Below are 12,972 nucleotides of genomic sequence, written 5' to 3'. Positions count from 1 at the left end.
TGCTGGAAAATTTGCAAGTTATATGTCTCGCACCAACTTAATCTTTACGGTACCGTATTTAATCATAGGCTTGTTTCAGAAGTAGAAGTATATGTTATGATCGCCTTTACTTTCTATAGCTTTTAGACAACGAATTTAATATCAACCTAAACATTTTGAAACATTAAACGTAAGAAAAACGTTTAAATTACTTATTATATTGGTGAAAAGACCTCCAGCACTATTTTCTCTTACCCTCTTTGCAAAGAAAAAGAGGTGACGTGATGTTAGTTGCGGAATGTAACTCTGTAACTTTGTGACCCCAGTAGTCTCGGCGTTGTTCAAGATTTGTGTACAAAGTTTGCTCTTGGTAGCAGTGATGCGCTGTAAGGTGTATGCATTTAAGTGATTTAATGCAGCGAAACAGGCTTTTAAAAACAGAAGTAAACATATTTTAGAGGTAATTTTTATTGACCTTTCTCCTGATGCTCACATCATTTTCATGTCGTCATTTCCCTAAAGTAATACGTTTACAAGTATAATGGTTATATCATTCCAACCAATACTATAGGCCTATACCGTAAGACGCGTATACATAAAACAGGAAAAAATATCTTTCTTACCTGTATGTATATTAAATAAGTTTGTGAAGAAGTATTTGTATGAAAGTGTAGCCAGCCATAACAAAGTTAATTTTTGGATATTGGGTATATGTGTTTGACTGTACAGGATGTTGTGGTTACAAATTTTAATTTAATAGTAAAATATTACTTGACTAACGTTCTTTAAAGGTTCATAATAGTCTGGGTTACAATTTAGACAAGCAGGCCACACTCATGAGTTTATTTATATTTTTACTTGATCAGTATTTAATGCCATGCTCAAGAATGTTTAAGTATGATGACCGTCAGCTATATTGGAGGAAACAAGAGTGCCCGAAATAAACCACTGACCTTCGATACCCACCTGATAAACCTCCTGACACAAATCTACAGCCGTGGACCACATGGGACATGGGTTTGATCAGACCAGCGTTTAATGCTCCTGGGCCAGCAAAGTACCCTCATCATAAGCTTAACTTCACAAGGATACATTACCGGTAGCAACTCATTGAGTGCATTAACAACCAAAGGTTATGGGTAACCTTTGCCGAGTGCATTCTGCCCAGTATGTAGTATGTGTTACACTATCGGTAAGTCTGGCCTTTTTATTTTTCTGAGCATTGCATCGTGGTGCCCATAATGTAACACGCCTGCATTTCACTGGAATATATTTATATTCACAAAACTGCTATTTGCCTCGTGCTCATATGAAAAACAATTGATTATTTTTCCATAAAGCTTTATTCTCATTATCGAGATAATGTAAATAAATTTTTCAAACTTTACAAACAGGAAGTTTTATAGAAATAAACCAATCAGTACTGTACCTATCTAAAGAGGCTAGACCGGAGAATTTTGGCCAAAAAATCGATCAGCACAAATCCAATAAATTTTTGGTTATTAGAATCGTCCAAATATTGACAAAAATATCAGCCTCGTCTGTACATGCGTGACTGTTCAAAGTCAATCATAAAGTTCCTGAAACTTCTAAAACGTGTTGCATTATAACTTTTTCAAATTTTAAAGTCATTTGAACGTTGTAAATAGTAAAAGTAACAGTCCAATATTTACTGAAAAGCGATAATTTGAGAAGTAATGGTACATGTAAATACAGAAAATCCGACAGGATTTGCCCTGATCAACTTTTTACCAAAAATCTCTGGTCTGGCATCTTCAAGTCTGAGCAATTTCAAATGTCAAGACCTATATATTAATACTAGGGAAAGGCTTCCGGTATACTTAAATACACGAATCACAGGTCCTGTTAATCCTGTGTTAAAGTAGGCCTATATGTTTTCACCACGGCGAAATCAGCGGAAGCTGAATGTGAACACGACCTCACTTTACTGCTCAAGAATTTGTGATCTACATCGACCACCAACACTTTAATTAGATGAGTGAGCCAGCAAGAGCCTGATCTATTGCACAATCCTTTGTCACACCATGCGGCAGCAACTTTTGCTTTGAACAGATATACTAACTTATTCTCATCTATAAACAGAAACTATATACACAAATATATCAGTGTAGAAGTGAATACATTTTGTTACATAATGGGCAAAAAAATGGGTAATAACTATATAGATTAATACAACATGATGATTACATTTTATTGGTGTATATCTTTTGCTAGCAATAAAGTAATAATGTTACATTATAGGCCTCCAAGTAGCAAGTGCTTACTGGACCTGAACTCTCAGAGACCGCATTGGTGAGAGGCTTCTGGGTCATTGCGCCGTGCTGGCACCATAACCATCTCGACCACCAATGCCCCGAAAGAGCGTTGTCCCTCTCCCTCCACCGATATACATAAATATGGGTTTATTGTTTGACTATATGCATATGTCATCAAACCTTATATGTTTTATGTGTATAGTATACAGGGTTAGCGCGCTAGCGCAGCGTAATGACCCAGGAGCCTCTCACCAATGCGGTCGCTGTGAGTTCAAGTCCAGCTCATGCTGGCTTCCTCTCCGGCCGTAGGTGGGAAGGTCTGCCAGCAACGGATGGTCGTGGGTTTCCCCCGGGCTCTGCCCGGTTTCCTCCCACCATAATGCTGGCCGCCGTCGTATAAGTGAAATATTCTTGAGTACGGCGTAAAACACCAATCAAATAAATAAATATAGTATATAGGTATGGAAGCCGGATAAGACGACCAACGCACCATCGTACCATCTTTTCATCAATCAGTGATGACATGAAGCCATGGCACAATGATGCGAAGCGATGGCATGATGGCATGAAGCGATCATGCCATCGCTTCGCATCATCAGCATGCTGGCCTTACACGGCTTCGATAGATAGGCCTACTCGTATGAAGGAGACAAATTAAATTTAACTTTCTATATGGTAAGCACGTGGAATAAAAGGACTCCAAAATTCTAATCCTGAGATCTAACTCCTCACGTAGTTCATTCGTCTGCTGGTTATCCACTGGTTTTTCACTTTCTGCCATGATTCTAAACTTCTAATTCAGGTTTACGGGTAGAGGCAAGTTTTACATTAAGAAATCTCTGCTAATTAATTCATGTACAAACAATACATTTGTTTCTACACGTATATCATACATGCATGTATAACACACTCCATACTCACACGTGTACCTCTTGTCCTTTCACTGTCCACTGACATAATAACACACGAAATGTCACTGTCTGAATGTTCTTTTCAAGACTTAGAATGAAAAACTGCCACAACATTTATTCAAAGGGGCTGTAAAGCTGAGCTGCACCATTATAGTCACTGCTTTTGTAATGTCACTACACTGCAATAATGTCTGAAACAGTAACACACTGAAGTATCCGTCTTAATGTTCATTGCAGTCAGCAGTCAGAACACTGTCTCAGCATGTGTCCCAAGAAACTGCAGTCAACAAGCACAATGATAAATTCTTACTGCAAAACACAGAAAGTTTCCAATTCCAGCAGCCAAATGGGGTCCCATAGTCATCTCATCACAAAGGGTGTCACACCTGGCCATCTCACCAAGGAGGGCATCCCACCACTGCCACCATGTAAAGCACCGCATACAGGTGGTACAGAGAGACAGAAAGACCTGAGAAGACAAGCATATCAGAACAACACTTAGTACCTTTACAGTATTATTAATTAAAGTGGTGATATGTGTATTACACGTTACTAACTGTATGTGGCACTGTTGTTATGCATGACTCATATACTTTTTACAGTGTATGATCATAAATCTGTGGTGCTGGTTGTGTGTACTATCAGTGGGGGTAACCCTGTTCCTTATATTCTTAACTTGAAACAATAAACATTCCAAAGAAATGAAGAGTCGAACTTGAAATCAATATACATGTAATATGAGTAAGGTGCTGCTATTAGCAATTATAAGTGAATAACAGAATATCAGTTATTCTGAAACAATACTTTGCTCAGTGTAACACACTTAACTGACTGGAAGTATTTACATGAACAGCTATGTTGTTTTAGCTATATCGCCATTATCTAATGGGACGGTTCAAGTACCGTGTGTTTATACAGCATCATAACAACATGTGAATAAGTTATGGTAGAAATAAACTAACAGGATAATAAAATCACAGCATGTACAGTGCGACACATGTACTACTACACACAGTTCTTAATAAACCTCGATGTTTCATGACTACAATCAGACAATGTGACCATCCACTGCATGGTTCGTAGACGCCGACCTTAACTACCGTTCAAGAGATTCAAAATACTGAATACGGAGTTTAAAAAAAATCAAAAGTATGTTATAAGCTAGAGAAAAACTGAATATATTTCAGTAAAACTCAGTTCTGAAAATGACACTTCTTGTGAAATGTGTGGAGCACAGGACGTCCTTATCAGTTCTCTCTACGAGTTTTGAGTTGACTATGCGTGCTCAAGCCACACTCTCCCGACGACATGACAACAAGACTGTCACAATCTCTGCTTCAAGTTAGCTACGACTTTTTTTCTAACTTCTGTGAAATCTGGGGAACATAACTTTCTACATAGGTGTATTTGATCGCTAATCCCATACATTACCGGCAGCATCTAATTACAGTGAAAATTACTATGGCATGTTTTAGGGAGTCAGAATATGAAGTCAGTTACTCATGTTTGAGATAGTCCATGTAAAATGTTCAAGGAAATCTTGTAAACAGCCGTCAGCGTCTTATGATGACAAAATATAAAATTATCTTTTCGCCACGCTATACGTTAAAAACACACCAAATTTCGCGAAATTGAATTTGTGAGAATTGTGGCTTTGGTTATAACCGGCATGAAATGTTTACAAACACTGACGAAACATGGACACAGGCCTATACCCCAAAAGACAAGTTGCTCAAGCTATAGCCGTAGTCCACTTACGCAGATCCCATTTATTTTTTGTGAATTAAATTAATTCAGTCATGGACTAGTATAATCACAGTGACAAATTGAGACCTTACCACATCATAATACCTGCTGCTAGATGATCAAAACAGAAGTTTTTTGTTTTAAACCTGTACGTTATTAAAGAATCTCCAACAGAGCCTCTTTTATGTTTTCCGTTTATCCCGTTTCACAGTATCAGAGGCCCCACCTGAGCCCCTTCTGTTGGCATGGAAAAATACGGTTGGGGAGATCCCAAAATTATAACTGTATAAATTTTATTTTGCTAGGTGATGAGGTTCCACTTCACCCCATCAAAAGTACAAGCTGGACATGATTTTGGTTATATTTTCACATGCTCGCCCACTCTGTACAGAATAAGAATATATATATATATATTTTTTTTTTTAGTTACACTCCTGTCACATGTATTAGTATATCCTGTATATAAAGTCTTATAAAGGTACGCTTATAAAGGTTAGCTATATATAGCTAGATAGGACTGCACGATTCACTTCCCACTTGAAACCCGGATGTCTACATAGCGGTTGAGCGTCATCCACATCGGTGTGCTCTAAATCGTAATTTTAAACGGCGTGTTTTCTAAGCTGAACACATTTTGCGAACGCAGGCGAAACGATATCGCACGCATTTCGACTAGAAGGTAAGGTTATACTTGTAGGAAAAGCATACAAGCTCAGATTTATATGTCAGGTTTACGGGTACACTCAGTATTTATTTATTGAATTATTCACTTATACAACGCCGATTAAAAAATCTGAGTTATACAACTAAACTTATTCAGCTCAGAAAACTGAATCATTTGACCAGATCAGCTGAGTCATGAAACTCATCTTTTGTATTGTTGACTCACTCGTTCAAGAGCCTTGCACATTTGGAAGAACATCCAACCGATCGACGTGTTGTTTCCCTAAGATGAAACAAGTATACATAGCCATGTTCAAAATGTTTTGTACTCGTGTATGATTAAATCCATTCATCACGCTTGGTGGTACATCAACTTTTGTACACTGCTGGCGGCCGCGGTACATCGCCTTTTGTACATTATTGACGGCCGAGGTACATCACCTTTTTGTATACTATTGACGATCGAGATACATCGCCTTTTGTTTAAATGACCAGAACCATGCCTCAATACAAGCTGACATACTTTGACGGTCGTGGTCGCGCCGAGGTGACCAGGCTACTGTTTGCTGTGGCTGGGGTGAACTTCCAGGATAACAGGATTGGGGTGTCCATACCACCACAACCTTCACAACTCCCAATCTGGCTGGATATGAAACCAAGTAAGTATACATGTGGATTCTCACCTGTGATACTTGCAAACCGTAAGAGAATATTTCCTTCATATTTTTTTTTTTTATTTTTTTTAAATATTTTGTCGTTGTCATCTTCAAAATAAACTTTTGTGCTACACTAATTGACGCTACACTATTGACGCTGTTGCTGAATAGCATATAGTCATATATATAGTCATCTTACGTGTGGCCTTAGCGACCTAATAGTTAGAGAGTCCGTTGTCGGCAGTCCTGTGATCAAACATGTATGGGGTTACACCAACGCCTTAAAAAATGGTATTGTTGCTGCCTTCCTTGGCGCTCAGAACTGAGGGGCTAGAACAAGGAAACATGACTGGTTGTCATTATAATGTGACTCAGTGGAGTGTCATGTTTGATGTCTTCTGCATGAGAAAGGCACTGTATATGTATAAACACCCAATGACTCATGGTCGTCATATGACAACGTAGAACTCCAAGCATACATTCTTGTATTTATGGGTTTGTTTTCTCTATGTTTTCGATGACAACTTTTACATCAGGAACGATATTTCTCATCTTTTCTGTGCAGAAATTTTAACTGGATACAGTTCACTTGTCGGTGTTCTTTACAGAAATATAAGTGTAACCTACTAAACATAGCCCTTAATACAGGTTTTGCGTGTGTCGTATGGGTTATACAACTTATATAAACGTGTATGTATTACATGCACATAACCAGCTTTCCTGTAGCTTTAGTCTATGAAAAGCTATAGCTCTATACAACTGTGTACCTATTGCGAGATTTCGTGCGGTCGCTCTGGTGATTGTATTCATATGAGTATTACACATGTACGTGAGACTTGTGCTATCGGTGTATACTGGTACGATCGTACTTGTATCAGTAAAGTTTGTAATACTGCTATGTCCGCCTATATGAGATCGTGGCCGTATAAAATTATAATCCTTCCAGAATGTTCGATGAGGAGATGCCTGAATCATCCATGTCATGTCGTGCTGACAGACAATCTGTTCAACAAATATCTGTGCAGGATATGTATGCAGGTGTATAAAATCTTTTGTCACATTTACCTCAAACATCTCTAAAGACAAAGAGCAATAAATTTTCTTTGAAATAAACATCCTCGTACCTTAATTAGACCACAATACGTAAAATATATACGTCTAGACGTAAAGCCCAGGGGCAGACATATTCATGTTCTGTTTTTATAAAAGAACTAGTTATGCAAAAGGCACAAATGCGTGTCAAGAGGCACTGTCACAGTTCACGGTATTGAGAACAAGCACCGTGTGACATATGTGATCCAGCTTTACATACACTCCCAATATATCAACTCCTTTAGAAATGTTCGGAAATATATATATATATTAGGCTTGATTATTGTTTTGTTCTGAATGCTGTGTTTGGCGTATCGTTGAAATGATCTCTTCAAATATCGAGACCAGCATTTGCCTTGGTTTATGTCAAACATAGCTGCACCGAGGTGTAGGCTATTTGCATTAAACAAAATCTGAAGTGTAAAGTAATTATGTTGACAATGGTATGGCAACATTCCAAGTGGCACCGTCACCGGGGAGTTCAAAACACATGGCGAGAAAGCACCGATAAAGAAATTTAATGGATGTGTCAGTAACGTATATGGCTAAAATAGTACCGTGCAAAACATTATTTATTTATGTATTTTTATTAGATTGGTATTTTACGCCGTACTCAAGAATATCTCACTTATACGACGGCGGCCAACATTATGGTGGGGGGAAACCAGGCAGATCCTGGGGGAAACCCACGACCATCCGCAGGTTGCTGCCAGACCTTCTCATGTGGAGGAAGCCAGCGTGAACTGGACTTACCAGTTCAACTCACAGCGACCGCATTGGTGAGAGGCTCCTGGGTCATTACGCTGCGCTAGCGCGCTAACCAACGGACAAAACATCAATCACTTAAGTTAACTTACGTTAAATTACGTAACTTTCACTACAATAACATGCGATAATCTGACCACATATTAAGCCTGTTATCAGCGACGCATACGTGTAGGCCTATCTGGTAAAAATATGTGCTGTTTCCTTTACAAGGATTGAGACCTATCTGTTCTTATACAGTGACGTTTTCAGATTACAGCCTTAAATATTTTCTTCGTAACAGGTTTTAAAAGGGCCTGGGAATATGTTCCCTCTTGCTGAACTGCCTATAGTGTACAGGGTTTGCTTTGTTTGGATGAGATACATGATACTAGTACCGAAAAATTCCCAAGAAAAATGAGTGCGGTTTTAACAAAGGCGAGTGAATAATACGTATAGAGTGGCATGCTATTTATACAACTCTTTTTCCATTTAACAACCCGGATATGTCTATTAGGGAAAGCCGATAAGGCCATCGTGATTAAGATTGCAACATCCCACGTCACTATCATGCCCTCATTGCCCACCGATGCTCCCATTATCCACCGGTGACCTCGTTATCAAACGATACTCTCATTATCCACCAATGCTCCCATGACCCACCGGTGATCTCATTGTTCCGTGATGATCTCAATATCCCAGATGGAAACATTATGCATGGACAATGCTCAGAAAGAAACTGAAACTTTGCATGGAGCTAACAGGAGGGTAATCTTCTATGCAGGGTATTTCTAACGTCGTGACAATGGCTGAATTGAAACAAAGTTCTCAAAGTGATTCTCCCGGCCATCCATCAAGTATAAGACTCAGTAAAGGGACATAGCCAACTCCCCCAACATGCACAATTTTCCCAGTGTATAGTCGGTTACTTAATAGCTTTATAATCGTTTTTGCTGTTGAAAAAGGTGAGTGACATCTAGAGTGACGGTATTTACGCTACGAGCAGGGGTGATCGTTCTCCATTGCTTAATTGTTTTTTTAAATGTGTGCACATTCATCCACGTAACGAGCTGTTTGCATGACTTCCTCAAGGTTTTGTGCTATTTTCCTGTTACTGTTGGCTGTTAGACTTACGCCCACTCATTGCGATTCCCACTAACATTCCCCAATTAACTGTGCTATTTAATGCTGGGTTTTGAACTCGCGCGATTAAATCAAGATCACTTCCTTCAGGTGCTTGTTTAGCGTTATGGATGGGAGCATATGGGTTGAATATTTCTAAAAATGATGTCTTCAGCTGTTTTCGTTCCTCGAGGCAAATTTTAATACAATAACACGGCGTCGGTTTTAAGGAGTAGCGCGAATCCGTGCAAAACCTTTTCCTCAGTGAAGGGATTAAATTCCACATGGCCCATTCTGTTCACATAATCCCAGCCAAGTGGTAAACTTTTAACCGTCTTCTCCGGCGAATTTTGTTAAAGCAACGTCGCTGTTATAATTATTTGTGACTGCCATATTTGGATTTACGTCACCTGTATTTGGTTAGTTGACGAATTATCCACTGTTGGATATTTGGATGGTCACATCAAGACTTATTGTGTTGACTTTAATTGACTTCGTTTCAACTTTTGAGGTAGAATCTATCCCTTCTATGTTCTGTCGAAAGACACCTGGCTTTCTCATCCGTGTAAACTGTAATGTCAGTCTATGTAATCTATTCACGTATAATATTTCTCTTTGACAGACACCCCTTTCGGTCAGTTACCTTTGCTGGAATTTGATGGGAAGCTGATAGCCCAGAGCCATGCCATTGAGAGGTACTTGGCCAGAGAATTTGGTAATGTATTTCACCACAAGCCCAACATTTTTTTTTTCAGTATAATCTGTTTTAATGATATTTTGACATGTGTTTTTCCGTCTCGTCTAAATACTATATTAACAATTTTAAACAAAATGAACGTTTATACCACAGTCTAAGTGAAGCATTAATTTCCAGTGGCAAAATTAAAATTTAGTACCCTGCACTAGCGTTAATCGAAAACCAATAGCTTCATTATGGGTCAACAACTATAGGAAATATTGTGTCATATACATTCATTTTATCACAACATGTGTACAGAATGTCATAACTATATAGCGAGGTGTCTATCCACATAGGGTTGTACGGTGAGGGTAACTATGAGATGGCCCTAACGGACATGTGGATTGACTCCTTTGAAGAGTTAATATCGCCCATAATCCAGTACAACTTTGGTCCCGGCGGTGACACAGAGAAGGTGAGTACCAACTGTGTCAACAAGAGAGGTACCTGTATACACCCATATGACTCCATGTGGCTGAGCAATTTCGTCCACATTTCAAGTTTCTTCTATATATTTCCTGACGACAGTTGTACGCCCGCACTACAAACGATTTGCTTATATTTGTGACGTTTTGTATAGCCCGTTGTTTCAAGCAAATAGAATGGTTGTAAAAGGGATACAGAATCGTGGCTGGTGTGAGAGATAGGCAAGTTCAGGCTATGCTTAGGTTAAGCTGAATATTAGGTATGGAATTTTGTGTTCAAGCGTGAGCAAGGCTGTAAATTTGCACCCACGAAATCCTTTCTCTTGTCGATTTAATCCATAGTTCTACATTAAAGACTCAGTACCTACGAAACACACACAGGTATCATGTGGGAAACACGTTGGATAAATCTGTCGCTCCTGACTTTCTAAATTCTGCCTGAATCATTCCAAAATACACTCTGAATTTTTTTTATCTTATTTTACTTATATCACAGGCTGAGCAGAAAAAGAAGTATTTGGAGACAACTTTACCGACATATTTCAAAAAATTAGAGACCGATCTTGGGAACAACTCCTCGGGTTATCTTGTGGGAAAAGGCGTAAGTCTATTGTTTGTCATTTTATTGATATAAGTCGGTCTTTGGAAATAGTTACTTTGAATATAATAAAAGACTTACAGCAAAGAGAGCTAGAAAAACCAGAGCAGTAACGAAAGTGTGATTATTGGCTTAAAGCCCACACCTAACCGGTGAAATACGGCCTCTCGTGAATTTAGGGTTTTAGTTAGGGTTTTATTCTAACTGTTTATAAGCAAATGCTTATGTAGTTACACACCAGATTGCACCATGGCAGAATTTTAGATAAATTGATGTTTCTAGATAAATTGATAAATTAAGGTTCAGTGGTGTTAATTGCAATTAGACGTCATCAAATAATAATATAATAATAAAATATTGTCAATATAATAACATTAAAACATTGACTCTTGGCTACATCAAACTTTCAATGAAATAAATAGCAATACAGCACATAATTCAGTCGCCAAAAAAGTGACAGTTTAATCTGTCGGAGGGCAACTTTCGTGTACAACTTCATGTTTTAGATTATTCAAACGCTGACCGTTCGTATATTTCTCTATCCACAGCTGACGGTGGGAGATCTGTACGTGTTAAAACATAATGAGTGGGTGATGGTGTCCTTTGGAGAGGAAGGACAAATGGCAGTGAAGAAATATCCCAATGTTCAGGCGCACATCAAGCGGATATCTGCCTTACCCAAAGTAGCTGCATGGCTGGAAAAGCGACCCCAAAACAAGTTTTAACCAAGAGTGGTAGTAACCAAAACCAGAATGCACCCCAACTCCGAAAAATAGGAAAATGTTTTATTGAACATACATGACGTTGGATTTTGGACGTTAGGCAAATAAACATTTAATATCTTACAATATTTCGTTCGTTTTTATATGTTTTTAAAATGCTACTGTGTCATCAAATCATCATGAGTATATCAGCGTAGGCATATGGTTTAAATATCCACATTGTTTTGATGGCGTTAACAGTGTCGTTATATTAATGTTTTGGGGTATTGAAATTAGAACTTACATGGCGAGCCTATCCGGTGATCCACTTGCAATTGCTTGGCGAACAGAGTATATCTATGATTAAAATGACCGCTTCAGGATAAGAAGAATTAATGATTTCGAAATACTGATATTTAATGTTTTTCCCTTATCTATCCTCCTTATCTTCCCTTAATAATTAAATAAATGCAAAAACACATGATATGGTTTCAAGGATTCTGGTGTTAAATTTTGACGACGAAGGAATCCTTAAGGTGTATGTAATGTACCTCCTCGCTGCAGGGCGGATTTCCACCGCTCTTTTAACTAGTGCTGCTTCTCTGAGACGACTTACCGAAGGCAAGTAAGCTGCCCCACCCGAGCCATTATACTGATTCGTTGTCGTTGTCTGATTCAACCAGTCGTTGCACTATTCCCTTCATGCTGAACGCCAAGCGAGGAAGTTACAATTTCCTCTTTTAAAGTCTTAGGTGTGGCTCGACGTAAGATTGATCCTGGATCTACCGCTCCCGAAGCGGACGTACTCAAACTTATTTCACTTATACGACGGCGGCCAGCATTATGGTGGGAGGAAACCGGGCAGGTTGCTGGCAGACCTTCCCACCTACGGTCGGAGTGGAAGCCAGCATAAGCTGGACTTCAACTCACAGCGACAGCATTGGTGAGAGGCTCCTGGGTCATTACGCTGCGCTAGCGCGCTAATCAACTGAGCCACGGAGGCCCCCATGGTATTTTAAGCAACGAGCATAGCAGAGGCGCTTAAGGTCACACTTCCAACTTTGTGGGCAATGTGGCAGAAAACTACAACCCGCTTCATCCCGCTTTCGTAAAAAATTTAAGGGATTGAAAACAGTCGGGTTTCTCCAGTTCATTGGGACCTTCATTTATTGCTTTATTTGGGAATTTTACTGTGCCAAATGATCCAGATTCACGACCAGAACACTGATCAGTTTGAAACTTTGGTTAGTTTCAACCCTTACACAATGAAGTATGTGTTACAAGCATGGCTTATAGATCACGTCAAATTACCTAAGTAAA

The 12,972-nt window shown here is 39.0% G+C and overlaps 1 protein-coding gene across 1 annotated transcript; it reads left to right on the top strand.

Annotated features, from left to right (window-relative positions):
- The first annotated feature begins 5,447 nt into the window (after positions 1–5,447).
- Positions 5,448–11,801, top strand: LOC135474702 (hematopoietic prostaglandin D synthase-like). The gene is made up of 6 exons (XM_064754266.1): positions 5,448–5,591; positions 6,071–6,234; positions 9,812–9,904; positions 10,225–10,343; positions 10,850–10,954; positions 11,500–11,801. Exons 2-6 carry the CDS (start codon positions 6,075–6,077, stop codon positions 11,674–11,676), a joined length of 654 nt encoding a protein of 217 aa, XP_064610336.1. The 5' UTR covers positions 5,448–5,591; positions 6,071–6,074; the 3' UTR covers positions 11,677–11,801.
- The last annotated feature ends 1,171 nt before the right edge of the window (positions 11,802–12,972 follow it).

Source organism: Liolophura sinensis, chromosome 1, assembly GCF_032854445.1.
Source record: "Liolophura sinensis isolate JHLJ2023 chromosome 1, CUHK_Ljap_v2, whole genome shotgun sequence".
NCBI lineage: Eukaryota > Metazoa > Mollusca > Polyplacophora > Chitonida > Chitonidae > Liolophura > Liolophura sinensis.
This window is presented reverse-complemented; position numbering and strand designations above follow the sequence as displayed.

Bases quoted from the DNA above. Each gene is read 5' to 3' on its own strand.
- LOC135474702 (XM_064754266.1), top strand. From the start codon at position 6,075: ATGCCTCAATACAAGCTGACATACTTTGACGGTCGTGGTCGCGCCGAG. The intron at 9,905-10,224 runs GTAATGTATTTC...CTATCCACATAG, and splicing joins GTACTTGGCCAGAGAATTTG to GGTTGTACGGTGAGGGTAAC. The intron at 10,955-11,499 runs GTAAGTCTATTG...CTCTATCCACAG, and splicing joins GTTATCTTGTGGGAAAAGGC to CTGACGGTGGGAGATCTGTA.